This window comes from Pinus tabuliformis, chromosome Q (assembly GCF_031772625.1).
Source record: "Pinus tabuliformis cultivar Carrire ecotype Pingquan chromosome Q, CPIR1, whole genome shotgun sequence".
In the NCBI taxonomy this organism is placed as follows: Eukaryota; Viridiplantae; Streptophyta; class Pinopsida; order Pinales; family Pinaceae; genus Pinus; species Pinus tabuliformis.
The window spans coordinates 691,446,059-691,472,163 of NC_142296.1; the positions used below are offsets into that span (position 1 = coordinate 691,446,059).

Here is a 26,105-nt window from a genome sequence, read left to right on the forward strand (position 1 = left end):
CAAGGGAAGCACAAAATCATTATTTCCCCATCCAACTCTATAACTACAAAGTTGTTGTATACCTTTAGAATGGAGAATTACAATCCTGGTCACAAGGTAATGCAGGCTGAACTAAGATACATTAGCCATCATGTAATACACATTATTATATTCTATTCATGTTATATCATGTCATGGACATTATCAAACACTGAGACATCATGTAATGTGTATTATTTTATTGATGTCATATAGGGTTAGATCCGAAAACTACAACAATTGTTATAATGCCTAAATATTAACACACTAAAGAAGACAAAGGAAAAGCAGAGATTTTTCGATTTTAATCTGCATTACTCTGCCCTAATAAATTGACAGAAATTCAATGATCTTTCACCATTCACACACTTTTCCCCAGGTCATTGAGACCTCAATGACTAAAATCGTAAACCCTGATGCACTAAACCATAGGTAGGTCCGCCCACCTAATATGGGGTCCAAAAAAAATTCCTGAGCCGCTACCCTAGATCCCATACAGGGGGTCGATACCCCAAAGGGGCGCTGCCACCCCACCTGCTGCGCTCCTCGCAACAAAAGGGGGGCACCAATAACAGACACAAGGCAACCCACACGGAGTTGTTCTTGAGTTTGATAGAACCATGAACCCTCAAAAGCAAACTTAGTTACATGCTTAATACAACTTAGAGAAGAAAAAGCATAGCTAAATGGAATTTGCAGATCTTGGACCACTTGAAGCAGTTATGGCTGGAACAATAGAGTAGTCTTTATTTGGTTATTGATTTCTTTAACAGAGATCCGATGGAAACCACATGGAGTTGTTTGTGAGTTTGATAGAACCATGAACCCTCAAAAGAAAACTTAGTTACATGGTTAACACAACTTAGAGAAGAAAAAGCATACCCAAATGGAATTTGCAGATCTTGGACCACTTGAAGCAGTTATGACTGAGGCAATAGAGTAGTCTTTTATTTGGTTATTGATTTATTTAACAGAGATCCGATGGAGAGGACTTCAGCTTTTTCTAAGGGATTTTATCACCTCTGATCTATTAATATGTTTTATATAAGTGATCTGTAGCATGTAATAATATGTTTTATATAAGTAATCTGTAGCATTATTAGAAATTCAATCACAGTTAACAGTGGCCATGACCCTTTGCATTCATAAGATTAGATCATCAGCTTTTTCAAATAAAGCATAGTTCGGCAACAAGTTACTGATTTGTTAAGACTAAGTACTTGTTTGTTATTATAAGACACCAAAATATTGAAGTTCAAACCAGTAACTACCAATTTATTCTCAAAAGACTTCATGTGCTCAAAATGTATGAATATATACAGTAATGTACAAACAAGTTAATTGAGAAAACATGGAACATCCTCGGCTACCACAACCCTAAATTGTAAGAACATAATACCTATACATCAAATACAATCTTAGAAGCAATCCTCTGTTCTGTTCAAATTTAGGCAATTCACCAGCATAAGTTACTGAATTAAAGGCATTGAAGCAGCCAAGATGAGGCATCATGAACTTTTTCAATCATCAAGCCAATCCAAATTAAAATGTTCTTCGATGACCTCAACTATGAGATTAGGCATGGTAGAGGCTTTGATAGCCAGCCACTGTCATTCAGTGCTCTCATCACAGATTACACATCTAAGAGATCTTAGTTTGGCTAATGCTTTAGGCAGCTTCTTCAGTCCAGAGCACTCCCTCATATCCAGAATCTTTAAGTTTGATAGCTGATCAAATTCCATGGGAAGGTCCTTCAAAGACCTGCATAATGAAATATCAAGAAATTCGAGTTGCTGAAGTGCACAAATGGAAGGAGGAAGCATTGACAAACTTGGGCATATGCAAACAATCTCAGCACCCTAAGTGACCTTAACCTCCCAAAGTCATCGGGTAACTTTTGGATAAGATGACAATTAGTGACAGATAACTTCTGGAGGTAAGTTAAATTGCATATGTTTCCAGGCAGTTCCTCCAAATCACTGCAGTGGTCAAAGTTAATTTCTTGAAATTTTGGAGACTTTGGAAAGTTATATCCCTTATCCAATAAAGTCATATTCCCGAAACCCTCACATAGGCATACAGACAACTTTTCCAAGCTCTCTCAGGATCTACAATACTCATAAAGAGGAGACACAATCAACCTCCCAAGTAGTACAGACATTATTTGAGGAAATGCAGGGAAGCTCAGCAGTCCATGAAGTGTTGAACGCTTAGAACTGTAATTGTATATTATAGCAACCTTCAGTTTTGGCATGGTATGTAAAAATGTTGGAAGACGGTAATGACTAGCAGCGGAAAACAAAGTCAATTCTTCCACCTCAGGAAAGTTTATTTGACACCACTTTTTCTCTTCCATTGGACCTACAGTTCCCAGAAATGTAAAAGTCAGTATGCTATGCTGATAAATTTTTTTTATCTAACATCTTAATAAATTTGGAACATAAGTAGATTGATCAAAAAATGATTCAATGTGTAGGCAGTTAAAGAAAACAAGTTTCAGTAGTGACCTGTATGAATTGAAACAAATTGAACCTTAGATGCCTGATCTTTGAGTGTTAGCCATTTTGTGGGAATATTATCCTCCTTGCTAGGCATAAAAAGCCTCTTACAATGAATGGTACTATCCTGGTTGGCCAGATAGAAGGCTAAATCTCACATCACATCATGTTGAGAAAAAGAGAGCTCGGAGGCATAGCCAAATGAGATGGCCCGACACCTGACACATCAAAAACTTGTATTAACTAAGAGGAGTGAAATCGAAAGCCTCTTATCTCTGCTGGTTAACACGCTGATCCTACCTTCCTAATTTCTAATAAATCATGTAAAAAAAATTAAGCCTAAAATTGCTGGTATAGTTAATTTTTCTCATATGTTTTTGCCTCAAATTTTCTGCAAAGTTCATGCTCTATCAAAGGATGCCACAAGCACAATAAATTAAGTACAGATACCCCTCAAAAGAAAACTTAGTTACATGGTTAACACAACTTAGAGAAGAAAAAGCATACCCAAATGGAATTTGCAGATCTTGGACCACTTGAAGCAGTTACGGCTAAGGCAACAGAGTAGTCTTTATTTGGTTATTGATTTATTTAACAGAGATCTGATGGAGAGGACTTCAGCTTTTTCTAAGGGATTTTATCACCTCTGATCTATTAATATGTTTTATATAAGTGATCTGTAGCATGTAATAATATGTTTTATATAAGTAATCTGTAGCATTATTAGAAATTCAATCACAGAGAACAGTGGCCAGGACCCTTTGCATTCATAAGATTAGATCATCAACTTTTTCAAATAAAGCATAGTTCACCAACAAGTTACTGATTTGTTAAGACTAAGTACTTGTTTGTTATTATAAGACACCAAAATATTGAAGTTCAAACCAGTAACTACCAATTCATTCTCAAAAGACTTCATGCGCTCAAAATGTATGAATATATACAGTAATGTACAAACAAGTTAATTGAGAAAACATGGAACAGCTACCACAACAACCCTAAATTCTAAGAACATAATACTTGTACATAAAATACAATCTTAGAAGCAATCCTCTGTTCTATTCAAATTTAGGCAATTCACCAGCATAAGTTACTGAATTAATGGTGTACATAAAAACCCGAGTAAGAGTGCAAAAGCCCTTTCAATGTTGCAAGGTATATGTTTGCATGCAATTTTTTTTGTCTGTTAGTAGATTTGGGTACACTGTTCTTAACCTTTAAGTAATTTGCAGAGGGATGAATTATTTAGAACTGTGATGGTCACAAACAGGGATGCATGGTTATTGATATTTTTTTCTTGATTTGGTTAGGAAACATCCTCAGCACAGTACATTGTGCAACATTACATGGCTGCCACTGGCTGCCTCAAGTTTCAGAATTCGATAAAGAGCTCATACATAGTGGGTAGAGTCAAAATGGTATCCTCAGAAGCTGAAATGGCTACGAAAGCTTGTCGAAATTATTCACTAAAGGCTAGCGAAACTGGATGCTTTGTATTGTGGCAAATGATGCCTGATACGTGGTCAGTGGAGTTAGTTTTGGGTGGGAGCAAAGTGCATGCTGGAAGCAACAGGAAGATTGTCTGGCGGCACACACACTGGCTTGGTTCACATGCTGCCAAAGGTCCTCCTAAAGTTAGTTTTATGGAGATTGTTGCGAAAGCAATTTATTGGTGGTTAGTCTAATAATATCTCATATTAATGTGTTTATAATGATGCATGTTCTTATGCTTGGTTAATTTCTTTTCCCCTGTGGTTTAGATCCTAGGACATCAATCACTGCATAAGGTGAATTATTTATGAAAAACTCTAATTTTATCTAATTTCAAGCAGTGGTAAACTGAATGTCTAATTTAATCAACCATGTAGATTTTTCTTTTACGTTGGGTTTTTCGAATTTAATCAGTCTATGTTGAATTTTTTATGAGTATCAAAAGCAAATGTTAATATTTAGTTGTTTTTATTAAACTTGAAAAATATTAGAACAAAACTGCATGTATGTATGTTTGCAATGGCAATTTTTTTTCGAATGCAAATCACAATTCAGGGGACTGAGCTTAGGAGCATGGCAACTATGCAGCTTACATTAACTTGTTTTGGTGATGATGCACGTTCTTATTCTTGTTGACCTTTCTATTCTCAGGGTTTAGATCCTAGAACAACAACAATCATGTTTGCAAATGCTCGTTGCTTGGGAGAAAAGAAAATTGGAGATGAAGAATGCTTCATTTTAAAGCTTGCTGCTGATCCTTCAACTCTGCACGAAAGGAGTGATGGACCTGCAGAAATTATCAGACATGTACTTTTTGGATATTTCAGTCAAAAAACTGGCCTCCTTGTATATTTGGAAGATTCCCATCTTACACGGATTCAAGCCACTGGAATAGATGTTGTTTAGTGGGAAACCACCATAGAAACAACTATCAACAATTATAGAGCAGTAGATGGTGTGATGATTGCTCATTCAGGTCGATCAGTTGTCACTCTTTTTAAATTTGGAGAGTGTTCAATGAGCCATACCAGAACAAGAATGGAAGAAACATGGACAATTGACGACGTGGTTTTCAATGTGCCTGGCCTTTCAATGGATTTCTTCATTCCTCCTGCTGACATTATCAAAAGTGGATCAGGGGGTGATGCCTGTAATTATCAATCTGATGGAAAACCCATGTCAAGGAAGCCTCAAAATGGAATCTTGCAACATGTGCCTGTTGGGGGATCAAAATGCATGGTTAAATAGATTTGTTAATAACATTTTTATAGGTTTGGATTTCTAATTCTGATACTGCCTCAACTTTTCAACAGGTACTTCTGTGAAAGTTACAGGATGCTTGCAAGAATCCCCTGTATCATATGGAAACTAACAATTCAGAGCATTATGACAGTTTTCAGGGAGAGCAGTATTTTCTGACAGTTGTTGAGACTGGAATACCATTTTATTATACAATTCCTGAAAAGCATAGTTTTGTTGCTAGGTTTCAGCGAGTTTGGAATTTTCTAAAAGTTAATTGCCGGCAAGGCCCTGTCATCTCCAGTTTGGCAGCAGAATAGTAACAGTAGTTGACATTTCTACTTCGGATTCACATGCCATATGAAGTTGCCAGCTGAACTGCATTTCTGGCTTTTCTGAATAGAGCATTGAAGTTGGTAACATTGCTGCGGAAATGCAATCATCTTTTGGCTAATGATTGATCAAGTTGCAGGGCCTTTCTTTGTATGTATATTGGGTTTTAACCGGTGTGCAGAGCTGTGTAGTTCTGTGTGAATCTGGATGACCTAGTCTGTCAGTAGTACCATTCTCTGTCCGAGTTTTTGGTTAGGATCTCTAGCTTCTAAAACTACATGTATATGTTGAAGATTGCCAAAGATTGTTTTGAATCAATCTGAAAAATATATAACCTACTAAGGGATTTTGTTTGAAGCTGCTATTGTTCAGTGTGCTGAATAAATGCACTACGCTTTACTTGCAGCTCCCATTTTCCCCAGGCTAGCGCCATTTTAAGCTAATTAATGTTTATTTCAATTTTATGAAGCCAACTGTCAACTGTTTTGTTCAATGGAGCTCTTAGTTACCAATACTCTACTGCTTTGTTTTAGACTTTGAGCAAGGTTTAACAATAAGTTATAACGTTGCACTTGCTAAGCTATTGTTGCAATTAACTGCAAATTTAATTTAACTGTACAATACTATTTCATGAGCAAAAACACATGCTCAATTATCTGCTCTGAGGCAAGAATGTTCAGGAGTATGGAAGACGTGAAGGATCCGGGGCATGCCAGATTCTAACTGCGATCGATGGGGTTTTGTTGGTCATAGACTTGAATGGGACCAGAATGCAGTTGACACTCCGAACATTCTGCCATTATAAATGTGTATCCAAGATGCATTGACACTAATTATGATAATAAACTACTGTAAGTTCACTACTTAAGGGTTCTTTCCAGGTCATTGTAAGCAATCTAACAATAACAAGTTGTCTTTCAAGCTCTTTATTGAAAGTAGCATCATTTCTGTAAGTTTATCAATAGAAAGGACAAGAAAATTAGTATTATGAGAACTGGTAAATTAGTATTATGGGAACTGGTTGGTTGTTATGTGCAAGTAGCTAAGCCAGCATAAATCCATCTTAGCCTAGGATATTGAGTAGTGTTGTTTAGTGTGCATGTTTGAATGCTGGAATAATGTATTTTTGGACTATTTATTATGCTTGTGTTGCCTTCGCATTTGCAAACTAACCAGTATTAGTAATTTCAGTGGGATGTACAGTGTCAGCAATGCCTTCATTTGTATTACCAGAAAAGGATGTACAGTATTAGCTATGTCTTCGTCTGTATAGAGCATTAGCTATTTTTTCGCCTGTATTACTAGAAAAGAATGTACAGTGTTAGCAATGCCCTTGTCTGTATTACCAGAAAAAAAAGATGTACAATCTTAGTAATGTACTTGGTCTGTTTTACATGCAATTTGCAATGATGGACAGTATTAGTAAAAGTTGCATTAGCATGTAATAATATGTTTTATATAAGTAATCTGTAGCATTATTAGAAATTCAATCACAGTTAACAGTGGCCATGGCCCTTTGCATTCATAAGATTAGATCATCAACTTTTTCAAATAAAGCATAGTTTGCCAACAAGTTACTGATTTGTTAAGACTAAGTACTAGTATGTTAATTATAAGACACCAAAATATTGAAGTTCAAACTAGTAACTACCAATTTATTCTCAAAAGACTTCAAGCGCTCAAAATGTATGAATATATACAGTAATGTACAAACAAGTTAGTTGAGAAAACATGGAACATCCTCGGCTACCACAACAACCCTAAATTCTAAGAACATAATCCCTGTACATCAAATACAATCTTAGAAGCAATCCTCTGTTCTGTTCAAATTTAGGCAATTCACCAGCATAAGTTACTGAATTAAAGGCGTTGAAGCAGCCAAGATGAGGCATCATGAACTTTTTCAATCATCAAGCCAATCCAAATTAAAACGTTCTTCGATGACCTCAACTATGAGATTAGGCATGGTAGAGGCTTGATAGCCAGCCATTGTCGTTCAGTGCTCTCATCACAGATTACACATCTGAGAGATCTTAGTTTGGCTAATGCTTTAGGCAGCTTCTTCAGTCCAGAGCACTCCCTCATATCCAAAATCTTTAAGTTTGATAGCTGATCAAATTCCATGGGAAGGTCCTTCAAAGACCTGCATAATGAAATATCAAGAAATTCAAGTTGCTGAAGTGCACAAATGGAAGGAGGAAGCATTGAAAAACTTGGGCATATGCAGACAATCTCAGCACCCTAAGTGACCTTAACCTCCCAAAGTCATCAGGTAACTTTTGGATAAGATGACAATTAGTGACAGATAACTTCTGGAGGTAAGTTAAATTACAGATGTTTCCAGGTAGTTCCTCCAAATCACTGCAGTGGTCAAAGTTAATTTCTTGAAATTTTGGAGACTTTGGAAAGTCATGTCCCTTATCCAATCCATGGGAAGACCTGCATAATGAAATATCAATAAATTCGAGTTGTTGAAGTGCACAAATGGGAGGAAGCATTGGCAAACTTGGGCATATGCAGACAATCTCAGCACACTAAGTGACCTTAACCTCCCAAAGTCATCAGGTAACTTTTGGATAAGATGACAATTAGTGACAGATAACTTCTGGAGGTAAGTTAAATTGCATATGTTTCCAGGCAGTTCCTCCAAATCACTGCAGTGGTCAAAGTTAATTTCTTGAAATTTTGGAGACTTTGGAAAGTCATGTCCCTTATCCAATAAAGTCATATTCCCCAAACCCTCACATAGGCATACAGACAACTTTTCCAAGCTCTCTCAGGATCTACAATACTCATAAAGAGGAGACACAATCAACCTCCGACGTAGTACAGCCTTTATTTGAGGAAACGCAGGGAAACTCGGCAGTCCATGAAGTGTTGAACGCTTAGAACTGTAATTGTATATTATAGCAACCTTCAGTTTTGACATGGTATGTAAAAATGTTGGAAGACAGTAACGAGTGGTAGCGAAAAACAAAGTCAATACTTCCACCTTAGGAAAGTTTATTTGACACCAATTTTGCTCTTCCATTGGACCTACAGTTCCCAGAAATGTAAAAGTCAGTATGCTATGCTGATAAAAAATGTTTATCTAACATCTTAATAAATTTGGAACATAAGTAGATTGATCAAAAAATGATTCAATGTGTAGGCAGTTAAAGAAAACAAGTTTCAGTAGTGATCCGTATGAATTAAAACAAATTGAGCCTTAGATGCCTAATCTTTGAGTGTTAGCCATTTTGTGGGAATATTATCCTCCTTGCTAGGCATAAAAAGCCTCTTACAATGAATGGTACTATCCTGGTTGGCCAGATAGAAGGCTAAATCTCGCATCACATCATGTTGAGAAAAAGAGAGCTCGGAGGCACAGCCAAATGAGATGGCCCGACACCTGACACATCAAAAACTTATATTAACTAAGAGGAGTGAACTCAAAAGCCTCTTATCTCTGCTGGTTAACACGTTGATCCTACCTTCCTAATTTCTAATAAATCATGTAAAAAAAATTAAGCCTAAAATTGTTGGTTCTCATGCTTCCTGTCACCTGAATTGTAATTGATAAGTGCTAAGGAGGATGTGCACTAGATCACACAAATGCCTAGATGGGACCAAACACTGCAGTTACCAGGCTCAGCGCACAAAAAACTTGGCAGAGGCAAAAAAGTGAGTTCAAATCAGGTAAGCTAAAACTTGAGGAGAGATGAGCAGAAATCAGGGAAAAACAGAGAAGAAAATGAAGCAAAGAAACTCACTCTCTCAGATATATAAAAGAAGCTGGTGAGTTTTCTGACACGTCCACAGGTCAAAAATTGTTGACCCATGAACAACCCACTAAGTACTCATAGGTCGAGTTATTCATAGCAAGTTAAACTTGTTGACATCATGTTTGACTCACCATCAATTTGAATCCATGTGTTTCAGCAGGCAACCCGACTTTCACCCCCATGGGTGGGTCAAACCCAGCAGGTCTGGAAACCCTAACACCCACAATTTAGGACCCTATCACCTAATAGGAGCCAAACCTTCCTATGGTTCCACGCCTTAGGGAAAAGGAACACTGTTAAGGAAGAAGCAATTATGTATGTTTCATATATCTGTTATAGTGTTGCACTACTTGGACTCAGCAAAAAAACAACAAGGGTTTGAAATCATTAACTGGGTAAAAGCTCAGCAAAAAGTCACTGTGCAATGAAAATGAGAAAATCTGCCTTTTAAGTTACTTTTCTGCAGCAGCTGCTGAATTTTTGAAAAAATGGGAAAAAAATGCCTGAATCACAATCTGTGCTACTTAATCATTTCAGACATAACCCATCAACTAATCTATGACTTCTGCAACATTGAACTGTAGAATAGCATCTTATTTGCATCAGATTCAAGTTTCTTCAGCAGCAATCAGAATTGATCAGAATTGTATGAACAATTATCACAACATTAGAAACAGGACTCTTTATAACTGTGCGAGTACTAGCGAGTTGATTCCACTCTCCAAGCTAGTGAGCAGAGTCAAACCTTTGCCAAAAGTCCTGGTCAGAGTCGGTCAGGCTCAATTTTGGTAAATAAGTTTAAGTTCTGCTAGGCTTATATTCCTCATATTTTTTAGTGTGTGTTTCCTGACATTTTTAATAAGACAATTTTTGCCATGTCACCAAGTTGACTCTCCACATTGGATTTGCCAAGTTTTTGCCAAGTCTGGTTCATGTGACTTTGATCAGGATTTTCTCTTCCGTTGAATAGTATAAGGTAATCATCTGGTGAAGGTCCCAGGATACCATAAATTGCATCCATTGCTGGATGTATGCCTAGTGCTAACACCGGTAAGGATTTTGAAGCCTCTATGACAGTTTTAATACCCACAACAGCACAAGCTAATACAAGACATGGATAGATAGATAGCTCTTATCAAACATGGATGTAACCTGAAAAATACAGTACATCTAAATCTTCCCTAGAGACACCTTGGCATGTCTCCTCTTTCCTGCAGAAAAACAACTCCACGGAGGCAGTTTCAAGATATAAAAATATAACATACCAAGCCTTCGTGAGAACATGGATAACTAATAAACACGGAGTTATGATTGAGCCTTGAGCTTGACCAAGCCAAAATCAAATTGCTTTTTGCGATATACATTTCATCCAGATGCATCGTCAATGAAAATTTACCCAAATTGAATAACAAATATCAGATATTTCTCTATATTAACCTTAAAAAGAGAAACTAATTATTCCTATGAAGTCGGGCTCGGACATGAGACAAAGTAGATTTAGCCAATAGACACGGAGTCTCTTTGGAGACAAAAATGGGATTCAATCATTAAACAAAGTGAGTTCAGTCCTAAGCTATGACAATCAAGAAACCCGAAAAGGAACGGAACACGAATTGGGGCTAGATGATTTGGGAGAATAAAAAATGTAACCCCGCCGATAAAATTGATTAGTAATGTTCTATGTACTGTTAAGATGCAAACTGGAACATGAACGGGAACGGGAATGGAACAAGAAACGGGTCTCCTGACTAAGTTTTTTGGTAACAGAGGCTCAGCCTATTAATCAGCATGTGGCAGCTGCCAAGCAAACGTCACAAGTTCAAATCCTACAGAGTCGCCCTATGCCCTAACCCAATAGGCAAATGCAACCTACACCGCTAAGAATTTTGCAACCAGAAGAGCAGAAATCCCATGTGTGAAGCAGACAGTAGAAATAGTGATATAACAGCACAAGGCTGCGCTGGCTACGCGACCCTCAGGCAGGAAGAAAGACACGAAACCAAGAAGAAAGACACGTTTCATCACTGCGAAGACACGTTTCGGTTCAGTGACTGCGAAGAGTTTCGGTTCAGTCACTGCGAAGAGTCTCATCGCCAGGAGGCCCATTGCCAGATCCTCCCTCTCTGTCTTCCAGCTGGTGGAAAAAAACAGATTAAATCATTCTATGAAAAAAACAGATTAAATCAACGGCAGAAAACACCCCAATCATCTAACACACAGAATCAATGGCTCAGAATCGCACACGTCACATTTTAGGGATGTCTTTCTCAGAGGGAACACCTTACGGCGTAATTATTCAAAATTTCTACATGGTATCAGAGCTGCTTGATTTGTAGAAGAGATTTTTATAGGATATCAAGCGAGGATTGATCATTAGATTTATTATTCATAAAGTTTTTACATTTTATTTCTTCAGGCGGAGTCTGTAATCGGGCCAGGTAGCCTTTGGATTCATCCTTCATTTGGAAGGTGAGATATCCGGTGAATGCCCATACAGCCAATCTCTTTACGAGAAATATTGTGTTCTCACGAATTTTAGATCGGAGGCGGTTGAGTTTGGAGTTGGTGGAAAATCAAATTTGCAGTAGTGTTGTTGAAATGTCTTTCAACGGATTGCAAATGTTATTCCAAGGCAAGAGTGACCTGGCGCTCAAGGATAAACTCAGAAACAATAAAGGTGAGAATGGATCTTCATCAAAGGTATCTGATGAACAGAATTGCGCTTTGGCTGCCAAAGCAAAGAAAGGGAAGAGCAAGAAATCTTCTCAGTCTAGTGCAAAAGGCAAGAAGTAGGATATGTCCAAGGTGAAGTGTTTTCACTGTCACCAGCACGGACACTATGCCACTAATTGCCCGCAGAAGAAGAAGAACAAGCAGGCTTCTGGATCTTTAGCAGGAGAGGCTCTAGCCTCACAGTTTGAGCTTGATTTTTCATTGATCGCATGCTTGGTTTCAAGTGTGATGGGATCAGTGTGGTTCTTGGACAGTGGTGTGTCTTTTCACATGACGAGAGATAGAGAGTTGTTCTATGATCTGGAGGACAAAGATCTTGGAGTGCACATCGAGATGGGCGATGACGGTAGATACAGTGCGACCGGTATCAGTACCATTTCCTTTGAGAGGGAGTCTGGTAAACCCTTCGTATTGAAGGAAGTCATGCATGTTCCAGGATTGAAGAAGAATCTCATCTTAGTGGCGATGTTAGAAGACAAGGGGTATGATGTTGTTTTCAGCGAGGGAAAGACTTTCCTGCACAGCAAAACAACTGGTGAGACCCAGAAGATAGGGGTTCGAGTGAGGAACCTTTATCAGTTGCATGTAGATGGATGCACAGCAATGGCGAGCAAGGCAGAAGGATTGGTGAGCTAGGATGATGGCAAGTTGTGGCACAGGAGATTGGGTCACCTTCACCATGGAGCCTTGAAGATATTGCAGCAGATCACTACAGGGCTTCCTAAAGGCACACTTGCCCAGTCAGATCAGTGCAAGGGGTGTACTTTGGGGAAGTTTGTGAAAGCCACCTTTCACGAGAAGGATAGTCGTGCCACGACGATCCTTGAGAGAATTCACACAAACGTGTGTGGACCTTTCTCAGTTGCTTCGATAGCAAAACACAGGTATTATGTGATTTTTGTTGATGATTTCTCTCGTAAGTGCTGGATCTTCTTCATGCAGAAGAAGAGCGAGCCATATTCAAAGTTCTGTGAATTCAAAGCACTGGTCGAGAAGGAGTCGGGGAAGAAGGTGAAGGCTCTTAGGAACGATAATGGTGGTGAATACATCTCGGATGAGTTCAAGGATTTCTGCAAGGCAGAAAGGATTCGTAGAGAGCTCATAGCTCCCCATAACCCACAACAGAACGGGGTAGCTAAGCGGAAGAACAGAACGATTGTGGGTGCTGCATGGGAAATGTTGCATGATCAGGGCCTACCCCTTCACTTGTGGGTGGAAGCATGCAATACAACAGTTTATGTGCAGAACCGTTGTCCTCATAGGATACTTGGCATGAGTACATCGGAGGAGGCTTATTCTGGTAAGAAGCCTGATCTTTCTCATTTGAGGATTTTTGGTGCTAACGTTTACATGCATGTGACAAAGGATGCCAGGAAGAAGTTGGAGCCGACCGCAGAGGTTGGGATATTTGTGGGGTACACTGATATGCCCCACAACTATCGTGTGTATTTGCTAGATAGTGGTAAATTTTTCGTGCGACGGGATATAAAATTTCAGGAGGAGAAAGCCATGAAGTGTTCGCTTGAGAGGGAGCCACACTTGCATGCAGATGAGGAGCTATTAGTTCCTAAGGATGAGCTTCAGGACGTGGATCAGCCACAGGATGAGGTTCATGGAGTGGAAGAGACCACTCATGCAGTGCCAACCATCAGAGGGCGAAAGCGCTTGACAGAAGCTGAGCAATTGGCTCAAGATGTAGAGAAAGTTGTAGGACCACCTACAGCCCAACGCAGGCAGAGACAGTCACCTGATCGGTACACTGGATACATGGCTCTTATGAGCAAGTGTGTTGTGACTGAGCCATCCTCTTTCGAGGAAGCTGTGGAGGATCCCGCATGGGTAGACGCCATGGTGGAAGAGTATGATTCTATTGTCAGAAACAGTGCATGGGAGATTGTTCCTAGACCGGAAGGGAAATCAGTGGTGGGTTCGAGATGGATCTACAAGATCAAGCAAGCATCTGACGGGAGTGTGGAGAAGTACAAGGCAAGATTGTTACCCGAGGCTTTTCACAGATAGAGGGGATCGATTATGAGGAGAAATTTGCACCTGTAGCAAGGTATTCTTCCATACAGACGATTCTTGCTCTCTCAGCACAGATGGGATGGCACATTCATCATATGGATGTGAAGACTGCATTCCTCAATGGAGTCATTGAGGAGGAGGTGTACATTGAGCAACCCGAAGGCGTTGAGGTCTTCAGCAGCGAGTCGCATGTGTGCAGGCTCAAGAGAGTGTTGTATGGGTTGAAGCAAGCACCACGTGCTTGGTACACATGGATAAACAGATATTTCACAGGACTTGGATTCTCCAAGAGCAAGGCGGATCCTAACCTATACCAGATTGTGGTGGAGGGTAAGTTGCTTATCATTCTACTGTGTGTTGATGATTTTATTATAACGGGTGATGAGCTGTTGATACTGTCATGCAAGAAGGATCTTGCTACAGAGTTTGAGATGAAGGACTTGGGCCTCCTTCACTATTTCCTTGGATTGGAAATATGGCAGTGCAGTGGTGGACTGTTTGTTTCTCAGGGCAAGTATGCTCGAGAGATACTGGAGAAGTTCAACATGCATGGCTGCAAGCCTGTTGATACTCCTCTTCCTAGAGGTTGGAGAAAGGAGGATGCCACTGTTTATCGACAGTTGGTGGGGTCGCTGATGTATTTGGTCAATACACGACCCGATATATGCTATGCAGTTAACCAGCCTTCACAAGCTATGGTTAAGCCTACCAAGCTCTTCTGGAAGGCGGGCAAGCATGTATTGCGTTACTTGGGAGGCACATCGGGATATGGTTTTTTGTACAGACAGGAGGATGAGGTGAAGATATGTGGCATCACGGATGCAGATTGGGTAGGGAGCCCAACGGACAGAAAGAGCACATCAGGAGGGGTCTTCAGTATTGGATTGACAGCAGTTTCTTGGTACTGCAGGAAGCAGAGATCCGTGGCACTCAGTTCAGCGGAGGCCGAGTATATGGCAACAAGTTTGGCTGCATGCGAGGCTATATGGATGAGGAAGATCGTGGTTGGTTTGTTCGGTTCTCATTTGGATCCTACTGTGATTTACTGTGATAACCAGAGTTGCATTAAACTCTCGGCTAATCCTGTATTTCATGATAGATCTAAGCATATTGACATCAGGTACCATCATATCAGAGATTGTATGCAGCGGAGGATCATGTTGCTTTCATACATTCCAACGAAGGATCAAGATGCTGATATTCGGATGAAGGCTCTCACTAGGAGCAAATTCGAGTACCACCGAGGCAGGATAGGGGTTGCTGATAATCCATATCTTGTCAAGAGGGAGTGTTGAGATTGCAACAAGATGATGGAGCTTAGTGAAAAGAGTCGTCTTCACTAAGTGGGCCCGCAGGCAAATTATGGCGCAACTTCTATTTTTAGATCTCAGCAGGGATGATCACGGTGTGGGTGACCATAGTATGAGTGATCACAGTGTGGGTGACCACAGTGTGAGTGATCACAGTGTGAGTGATCAAAGACTATTTTTAGACTAGCTGTCAAAAATAGAAAAGTCAAATATTATTGTCTCATAATAATATTTGGACTATAAACTTGGTCTTATTCTCTTGGAGCACTTCAGGATGAGCTACGGATGTGGTACATGTAGATCCCATCAGGAAATACGTGGTTACCTATGGGATGACTAATATTTGCATGCAGGACTTCAGTTAGAACTCAAGTGAGTTGAGTTTAGTGGACTGGAGGTGCAGTTGATGGAGTTGTGTTCAGTTTAGCTTTGTTAAACTGGTTGTATTTAGTTTAACTGGCAAATAGACTAGAGATGAGTTGGGTGAATTAGCTATTAATTAATTCACAAGTTATTAACTCATAATGCAACTATAGAATACATCAGTTAACTCAGTTGCATGTCAGTGCATGTTCAGTTCAGCAGGGACAGGAGTTAGAGGATCAGATTGCTATCAGTTGTGACTATAGTTGTGCATGATGATTTGCACAATCAGAGGGATTAGGTATGCCAATGAATTGGCCAATATCAAGAATTGTAGCCTGTGCTCACGTCCAACACAGTGTGAGTGATTCTTTGCAGGTGAAATACAAGTTTGGTAAACCATTTTCATCAGTTCTTGAGCAGGTATTGAGCTGGAGAGGCAGGCAAGCAGTGGAATAGATTTGGAGATTAGATCTGAGCTGTATTGTGTGTAACAGGTGGAGCTGGTACTGGATTTCTTGTGATAAGCATTTTACTTTGTAATGTTACATGTTCTCAATCATTAATATACAGATAGTGTGGGGTTTTTAGCGAGATGCTTTCCACAGGTTACATACTGTGTTAATGTGTGAATGCTCTTGATGTTTTATTGTTATTGATGCTGCTATGTTGATGATCAAGGTAGAGGAGCTTATGTATTGTGTATGTATTCCACAATAGTACATGATCAGGATAATCTCTATTGAATATGTGTTAAATTATTCAAAATCTCTACACATTGCACCGTCTTCGATGAAGGTTCATCAACCTGTGTAATGGATGCTTCCTCTAGAATTGCCTTGGGTTGGCCCACTCTTTCACCAATTTCAAAATCACTTAAATATTTGGATGGCCACGCTTTCATTTTGAAGGGATATATTACCAGCCACCTTGTTGGCTTGAGGGGGCCTGACCCAGATTCAATGTTAATTAGCCAAAGAAATACCTACACTACTTTCCCTTTCGGCATCATCCTGTGGAGCATTGACTGAAGTCTCACCTGAAGCAGTATGGGGGTTTGCTGGAACCAAGTTTCTACACCCTAAGATGGTTGTGATGTTGTTTAATTCCCTCTATCCCTGCCTTCCTTTCCTTCACGCATGTTGCTTTGCTTTAGGGCTTGCAAGACTAGACCTCTATTCCAACCTTCAATACCTTCGTGAAAGGGTACGATCAACCTTCGCGCAGCCCTAACGTGCTACTCAGGTACTTTTGCGTTGCTATGGCAGCGTGCTGTGCATATTCCCCAATTACTCTAAGTGATTTTCTTATCTCATCAAATACTTAAAGTTAACACCACATAAGCAGATATTCGTAATTGCATTCAATTATTCAATGTAATTGCATTCATTCGCGCATCATATAAGAATAATAAAGGAAATTCATACATAACATATCAAGATGTATTAACAGAACAAAGACATAGAAATTACAGAATATCTTTCTTTATTGATATCTTCAAAGTGTTACAACCTCTGTCCGCCCCGCACACACAACTATAGGGGTTTGCGCACTCAGCTATAGACTTCTACCCTCTGTCTCTATGCACTAGCTACAGAGCCTCTACCTACGCTACAACACAAGACATACACTTCTTGCATCCAAGTTATGATTCTCTTACATCTTGTGTCATTCTATGTCCTTCTAACCACTTAGAGCTTAGCTCTTTTTATACAATCCCATGGTCCATCGACCATGGGTAGATCTCTTACAACTAACTTTGCTTTAAAAAGCTAAGGGTAGACTACCCTTTTTAACACAACACCTTCATGCTTCCTGACCACAAAATGCGGAGTGTTCGGAATTATATTACAAAAATTGACTTAAACATGTGATTTTTACCCCAAAACTGCCCTTGGGGGATCTCACTCCCAACAGGCCCCCAACACAAACATCCTGACTTGCCCTCAAGTTACCTGGTAGGAATGGAGATATTTATGTGAAGCCCATCCAGCTCGACCCGTATGACCTCAACCTTGACTGTGCACTGAGCTGCTGCCTGCTTCACATCTCTAACTGTCTTTTTAGTTACTGCTCCTGCGCTGTCAGCCTGAAGCTTTTGTTGCATTGCTTGCAGAGTCGCAAGCTTGCCTTCAATGTTTCTTTTGACTACGTAAGCTTCCTCTAGCCAGGGATTTAGTCGCGCCTTCAACACTTCTTCCTTGTGCAACACTGCATCCACCTGTTCTTTCAGCTGGTTGGCTATGTGCATCTTGGCTAACCTCTGTGTCAACGCGACGGTTCACGCTGTGCCCTTAACTTTGTCCTAGCACTGTTGTAGCTCGCACGCTTCTGTCTCTAGCCTCCGGATGTTTGGGTCCTCTTGCAAGCTGGTTAGGACCTCAAATGATTTCTCAAACAACTGTGTGCAGTCTTCTACTGCACTCTCCACTATTGTGACTACTTCTTTGACAGTGACAACCCACTGTTCCTTTACCTTTGGTGGTGTTGAAGGCTGGGCCCTCAACTGGAGCTCTGTAATCTATAGGTTCAACTCTAATTGATCTCGCGCCATCTCTATCCAACTGTCACACACCCTTGTGGCTAATTTGTGAATGCGGACCTCGACTAGCTCCTCCTCCAGAATGGCCAACTCTGGGACTATTCTACATGCCTCCTCCATGACCTGCATGATCTTCTTACTCTGGTTGGTCAAATTGATCTCAGTGGCAATGGAAGCATTTCTCTGTACGGCCATCTGTTTTTTGTTTATTCGATGTTCATTGATCACTTGGAGGGCATGGTGCTCTCGGGCCCTCACCTCTACAATTACTCCATTTTGTAAGAGGTGGAGTGCTTCACGCAAAAGCACTGCTAGGTTCAGCCCAACTCCCTTCAAGGCATTGAAGGTGGGCTTGACAGCCTCATTTTCCATGCTCAGTGCTCCATCTGACAACACTATTGCACTGGAAGCCTTCGTGCACAGTATATCGACAGCCTCTGAAGTGCCGATGGCCAAGCTGGTAGACACCGTACTAGCCTATGATGCATAGGTCTGCAACTCCTACAACCTAGTCTGGATGGCCCCTAGTATGATCTGTTGCTACTTCTCTAATTGCTGCAGGGCCTCCGTAGTGACATCTCTTACTGTGTCATCGATGTCATATAAGTCGCCCTCTGTCAATGTGATAGGGTCCAGCAAGGTCTTGGTCACCTTGGATTTCTTTCTGGACCCTCCCTTCTCTAGCTCTCTCGGGTGCTTAATGCAAGTGAACATCTCCTGAGGGTCCGCGCCGTGCTACTCTGTGTCCTCCTCTTCGGTCTTAGGTGAAGGTGACCGCATGCCTTTGTCAGAGCCCTGCTCTATGCCACCTATCTATTTTCCTACCTCCTTTCATGCTTGTTCCACTTGGGCCTTCTCAGCGGCCTCGGTTTTCTTCTTTTCAACCAGATGCGCCATCTTCATCTTGGCCTCCTCCTTCTTCTTCTATGCAATGTAATTTCTTCCACCCACCACTAAGTCCATGGTAGTGCACCACTCCGCCGACCATTTACCAAGCACCACATTGTTGGCAACATCTATGGCTAGATATGGCAAGTCGTTCCACTTCTACGGAGGGTCTGTCTGTGCCCTGATTGATATTCGGTGGAAATTAGCTTTAAACTCAACATAGGTTTGCAGGTTAGAGTATACCATAGGCAACAATCATGGCTTGTGATTGATGATCATCCTGATATTCTTTTCCATCAAGATCCAGAAGAACTTGCTATCCCAAACTTGCTCTGCGTCCTTGGTCACCCACATCGAACCATACTTTGCTACTTCAGGAAGGTTTGGCGCGATCGAAGGGAACTCACTCTCCTATAGTAGCTCCCATGCTACTAGCACAATCGACAAAAAGAGTCACACATAGTGGAATGTCTTGGTTTTCTCTTGCACTTCATGACAGTTCACCAGGAACTCTCTGCGAAGGTAGTCTGACCAGTTAAACTGGACTCCTTCCGTGCACTGCTATGCGAGCATGAAGACATGCTCCAGCACCTCATCGGTGCGGCACTTCCACATCACCTTCCCTGCAAGGATTTGCATTTCCATCTTCACAGGGGGGTCACAGATGCTAGAGATAGCGTACCTGCGTGGCTTCTTCACTAGCTTGAATTTCTCATTCATTGACTCTCCAAGGGCCTACTCACAACCCTTGCTGCCAAAGATCATAGCTGGATTTGCGCCTGTATATGGAAGGCACGTTATTCGGTGGATTAACATATCTGTGATATGTATCAGCTCCTCTAGCCACAGACACCCATCATGCACAAGGTACAGCAACTACTTGATGACCAAAACTGTCACTGGGGTGTGGTTATAATGTGGCACCCAAAGTAGGTTTAGTAATCCTACCTTCTCTACCCCCTTGAGCCACTTCATGCCTCCAATGCTATCATCCCCATATTTGTATCTATGATGCGGCGCATCAGCTGTTCAGCCACCAGGTGTGGGAACTTCTCATGGTCTGCCAAGTCCTAGTATTCAAGCTTCAGTATCAGCACTTGGGCCAAGCGCAGACTGTCGAAATTAATTTCATCTGGTAGCAAAGTGGTTTTTGGGGGAGTCTTACTCTCATCGATGTCCTTTGGGACCTTGGATTTAGGCTTGCACAAAGCGACATAGTACGACAACCATGTAATAGGGTCTACACCCTGGGCTTCAACCTCCTCTACTTCCACTTCCACATCCCCATCGTCCATCAGGATGTCTTCGATATCCTCCTCTTCCACTGCTAGGTTTATGACCTTTCCCTTCTCCTGTGCAGTGGGATTTGGTGGGTTTCACGTTGGCGAGACATGCACCAGTATGGAAGGCCACATGCCCTTCTTGTCCTTCACAGTATCCTTGTTTGGGGTTTGCTTCGGTCTCGGTGTTCTTGGAAATTTAGGGACCTCCGAAAATACTTTAGCTACTTCTGGAGCAGCTACGTCTGCCTCTTTCTCCATTTCCTGTGTCGGCTCCTCTACTACTTGTTGTGTACTAATAACTTCTGGGGGCGCTGACATGATCTATTCACTAGTTCCTATGTCTCCTTTGACAGTTTTTGAAATGCTGGACTTGCTATTAGATCTTGAAATAATTCACAATTCATGTGCACCTAAGAGTGTTACAACTCAATTCTCAAAATGCCAAGTGTTTCTTGCTGGACAATCACTTGTAATTCATAGGGCATTTTAAATTCAAATCCGACCGTTCCCCCCAAAATGGGATCATTAATGCCAGATTAGTAGCATATTTTCAAGGATCTAAGCCATAAATTTCGTCTTAAATGTCAGTGTCCTGCTCCATTTGGCCTCACTTCTGCTATCTTTTCATGAACAGTGACTTTAACAGTCACTTTCCGGCCAACCTGCGCGATTTCTCCCTGGGTAGCATAGCTGCCCAATCTAGGCAGTGTAGTTTATAGTTCCACACCTCCTTTCAGCTGCCTAGAGTGCTAATAATATTCTACCTTCGTTTAGTCATATGGCCGGACCACCAGTGTACGGCTTCAAGTGATTGCCATTCACCTTTCCTGGGAAGGTTTCTCCATTCAATTTGAACAGAGGTACAACTCCTCCATCGGTAATCTCCTTAATAACATAAGGCACTTAGCAGTGCATCTTGAACTTCCTTGGAAATTTATCGAACTTACTATCATATAGCAAAACTAGGTCATTTACCTTAAATGTGCACAGCTTGATGTGTCAATCATGCCATGCCTTTTCGCGCTGCTTTTGGACCTGTTGGTGAAATCCTGCTAAAAATATTTCTTCCTCCAATTCATCTAGCTGTGTGAGCCTCTCCTATAGGGCTCCACGATCTGTCATACTTGTGAGTGCTGCTATGCATAGGCTAGGCACAATATACTCCATAGGCATTACCGCTTCAACACCATAGACAAGCCTAAAAGGGGTTTGTCTAGTAAACTTCTTGCATGTCGTTCGATAAGCCCACAGTACTGCAAGTACACGTAGGTCCCAATCACTTTGCTGAGCATTAAAAACCTTGGTCAACATATTTTTGAGAACTTTGTTGAATGCTTCCACCGCCAAATTAGCCTACGGGTGATAAGGCATACTCTTCTGGTGGTATACCTGAAATTCCTCCATCAGCACGCTATTCGTCTCATTCAGGAAGTGCGTACCACGATCACTCATCAAGATCTTTGGACAACCAAATCACGTTAGTACATGCTCAAATAGGAACTTCGTGGCAGTTGTGCTCGTGCAATCCTTCACCAGCTACGCTTCTGCCCAACGAGTCAAATACTTTGTCGCAATGATAATGTACCTTTCTCCTGTCTTTCCTTGTGGCTGAATGGGTCCTATAAAATATATCACCCACTTCTCAAAGGGTTGCAATGTAATTTTTGGATTCAAAGGCATCTCATCCCTCCTCGATATCCTACTAGTTCTTTGACATAAATCACACACCTTGCAATATGCTTTTGAGTCCTGATGAAGGGTTGGCCACACAAACACTGTGCATAGAATCTTCTGTGCCTTTACTCTCCCTGCATAATGTCCTCTCGTGGCACCCCCATGAGCGTCCCATGAGGATTTTTCTTCTTTCAAACTTAGGTACATACCGTCGCAATATCTCATCTGTCCCCATCTTGTACAGATGCCCAACAATGACAGAGAAATCTGCCCCATGCACCACTAATTCCTTCATTTGCTGGACAATGTATCCTTCCAATGTAGCTCCTCTTGTTAGGAAATGTATTATATCCTCAAAATGACCATCCACGACATGCACTACAAATAGCTGCATGTCAGTAAATCCCTCTTCCAAGTTAGTGGGTTCCTCCCCTATTTCAATGCATGATAGATGGTCTGGTCCCGTGTTCAATCATCTAGGCTTCACAACCACTTCAAAATAATACTCTTGGAACAATAAGAGCCATCTGTAGATTCACCCCCCCAACACAAGCTTATTGACCAGGTACTTCAGTGCGGAGTGATCCGTATACATCTTGAAATGGCCTACCAACAAGTAGTTCCTATACTTCTGGAGTGCATACACCATAGCTAGCCCTTTGCACTCAGTGGTGGGATATTTCTTCTTCACTTTGGCAAAATGTGCCCACAGATCATCCTGCCCATCATACTTGTCTATCATTTGCATTTTAGGCTTCCCAAATCATGTTCTCATCATCCTCCTACATTCGCGCCAATCATCAAAGCTTCCTTTATGCATACCCCACCATCTTGTGGGAATAGCATGCAGTGCCCAGTCCAACGCTTGGAAGCGCTGCTTTTCTAGTACCTCCCTTTCAAATTCATCCAAAATGATATCTACCTCATTAAGATCATCATAAGTAGGCATATTTCTTACCTTTGATGACACACAGCACAACGATTAGGTCATCATGTTGCAATTCAACGTAGTTACTTCATGTAACTGATTTTTCCAGCATTCTATTTCTTCATTAGAGTCTGAAGTGCAGGATCTCTCGTGATCCCATGTAATCCATCCATCTGTGGTGGGGTTCACCCAATCTTGGTCTTGCCCTGTTATCTTATGGATACAGTCTAGATCGTCATCACTCTCATAATTGCGGACTAGTTTAGTATAGCGCGATCCTTCAGCAAGATCGAGGGGTACTATTATGCACAACGATTTCTTCTCAAAGATCATCTTTCACTTCTTCAAATTGATTACCCCATTCATATCAGTATCCCAGTCAATTCCTAGGAGCACAGGATAGGGATTGTTGCCATCCACTATCTCTATCACTTCAAAATCATCTAGTGTGCTCGCTCCCTCAGTATCCACTGCCACGCCCTGCAGCTGTCCCATGGGGATGATCTTCTACTAATTCTCCATCCTTAGCTAAACCAGAGACCATTTCAGTGTGGGTCTCCCATCCGTTCGCAAGTTTGTTTCAGTAAGACGTTCACATCTGCCCTAGGTCCAAAATAACTTGATCCATTTCATACTCTCCTATCTACGTGGTCAGTCTCATCTCTTGTCCCATCCTTGTTTTATGTTTACCAATCTTTCGTACCATGTGCAACTCACCTAGCGTGGTCCCAATGCATCTATTGATGAGCTCTCGTAACCCTTTCGAAGCCTTACTATCACATAGTAACTTCATATAGGTCTCGAGGAATGTTGTGAGCATAGAGGGGTCCATCTCCTGCTCAGGCTTATCCCTGCTTCCTGAGGTGGAGGCCTTAGTGAGGCTCTTCTTAGCTTCCATGAAGGTTTCATGTGTGTGCTACAAATCGAACTCAACTTCCTTCATCAGAGCTTTGCAAACCCATGTACTATCCTCTATCTATTTCCCCTTGTCATCTCCCATCGCGATTCCACTTCTGAGCACTATATTAACATTTGGATCCTCTTCACATGGCTCAGACCTCATCTTTTGCAGGTTCTGAGTTGGCGAAGGTGGTAGCACCTCTTTATCACGTATCTGAGCTATCAGCGTAGGAGAATCTTCTGCTTCATTATCAAACAATGTGCAATACTTGCACGACGGATGCATTGGATTAGTGCAATTGTGGGCATAGTGTCCTAGTCCTCCGCAATTATAAAAAATCAATTGTCCTCAACCTTTGCCAGGTCCTCCTCCACCTCGGCCTCATCCGTGCCCCTAAAATCCTATCTACACCATCGCCATGATCTAGTCAAGGGGCCGTGTTTCACCCTGAACCCTATAGGCAGGAGTTCTATCCATCATCAATTCATAGCTCCTGCAAGTATGTTCATCATGTCCTACCGACCTACAAAAGTTGTAGAACAGCTGTTGCAGTGCCTGTACAAACTTTTGTAGCAAGTCACAGTTATCTGTGGAATGTTTTCCAGCTACCTGATAGATAGTGCACCATAATGCAGGCCCCGCACTAGGTCCTATTTGATCTTCTGGCCTTAAAGGCATTGGTCCTCCTCCTGCAATATAGTTTGCAAAGACCAGGAAATGGTCTTTGTCATGACCCTGACTCTTACATTTCAAGCACCATACCCCCTCGTGCACCTCTGGTCAAACCATCCTATTCTACTTCAGACTTTGCATCTCAAGGCATAGATTCTTTAGCTGTGCATGGATCTTCTAAACTCCTAGATTTGGATCTTTCATTGGAGTTTCATGTAGTCTTATGGAAACCTCCAAGGCCTCCGCTTGAGTGGTTATCTTCTGCTGCAATAGCGCACTCCTTAAGTGAGGTAGTAGCGAAGCCAAAAACCACTCGCGATGTTGTCCATCTGTCAGATTCATGTTGGCTTCGCGGATTGTACACTTCAACCTCTGATCTAGTTCCCAAGGCATCTTGCCTGGTTTCATCAAGATCTCATTAAATCCCACAATCAACTGTGCCTAAGATTTAGGCCTACTAAATTCTCTAATCAGTGCTACTTGGATGTCTACCACTCCAGCATTTGGGTTGTCATTAGAGTACTTATTATACTAGGTTAGCGCACGATCTTGCAGAGCACTAACCAATGTCTCCTTCTTTATATGATCATCTATAACACCTTGAGATTCCCATACAACCCTTTCAATGAACTAGAATTGGTTTGGTTCCTCATTTCCCAAGCCTTCGAATAAACGCAGATTCACTATATTTGCCATACTGAATTACAGTGGAGGTGGAGGTGGTACGGGTGAAGTTGGAGGTGGTGTGGGTAGAGGTGGTATTCATGGGAATCCTCATCTTATTAACTGAATAGAACTTCACAAAGAAACCTTCGCTATCTCTTCCTCATCACCTCACGGATGTGAAATCAATAGACTATACTCCAGACCCTTTTTCCTTCGTTCCTGTAAGTTTTTCCGCTTCGCGTAGTCCTAAACATCAAGGTAGTTGCATAACCAATTCTTTGCATAATAGCATTTTAGTCTAGGTATTCAAAGATTTTATGTACTTACCTCGCAGTCCATTGAAAAAGTGTTGCTTTGCCTCATTGTAGCTGACTGAGGTGTCGACCGAAAATTCAGTCACAAATCCTCCTATGACACGATTGAGCCAATGATTGATAACGTGGGCAATCTTGTCCTTAAACGCTTCCAATTTCTATATTAGCCCCGGGGTCCACACAATAGGACCTTCAAGTTTCCACCTTCCTTGACTATCTTCTAGCTTCATGATCCACTCGTATAGCTCAATAGAGAAGGAGCAAAAAAAGATCTCGTGGATCTCTGTATATAGGTATTTGTCCAACCGTTGTTCCTTTCTTAGTCTCGGGTTCCTGTTCTCCTGTGCCATGAATTCGTGGATATTTCTTTTCAGCTAGTCTCCAATCTCCTTCTTAGTTGGATTCTAGTGATATGACATCACACATCTCTTATGCAGATTCTGGTCCTGGCAACAGAACCATT

General features: G+C 41.3%; 1 protein-coding gene and 2 pseudogenes across 1 annotated transcript; 1 reads left to right on the top strand and 2 right to left on the bottom strand.

Moving 5' to 3' along the window:
• Positions 1-1,314: 1,314 nt before the first annotated feature.
• On the bottom strand, positions 1,315-2,374 carry LOC149221419 (uncharacterized; annotated as a pseudogene).
• Positions 2,375-2,515: 141 nt separating this feature from the next.
• Positions 2,516-6,072, top strand: LOC149221420 (uncharacterized). The gene is made up of 2 exons (XM_089385100.1): positions 2,516-4,191; positions 4,659-6,072. The coding sequence occupies exons 1-2, from the start codon at positions 3,863-3,865 to the stop codon at positions 4,663-4,665; spliced, it is 336 nt and encodes a 111-aa protein (XP_089241226.1). The 5' UTR covers positions 2,516-3,862; the 3' UTR covers positions 4,666-6,072.
• A 1,052-nt stretch (positions 6,073-7,124) lies between these two features.
• LOC149221421 (uncharacterized) overlaps positions 7,125-26,105 on the bottom strand; it is a 32,945-nt pseudogene continuing 13,964 nt past the window's right edge.

Excerpts from the sequence above, each read along its gene's own strand:
- LOC149221420 (XM_089385100.1), top strand. The coding sequence starts at position 3,863 with ATGGCTGCCACTGGCTGCCTCAAGTTTCAGAATTCGATAAAGAGCTCA.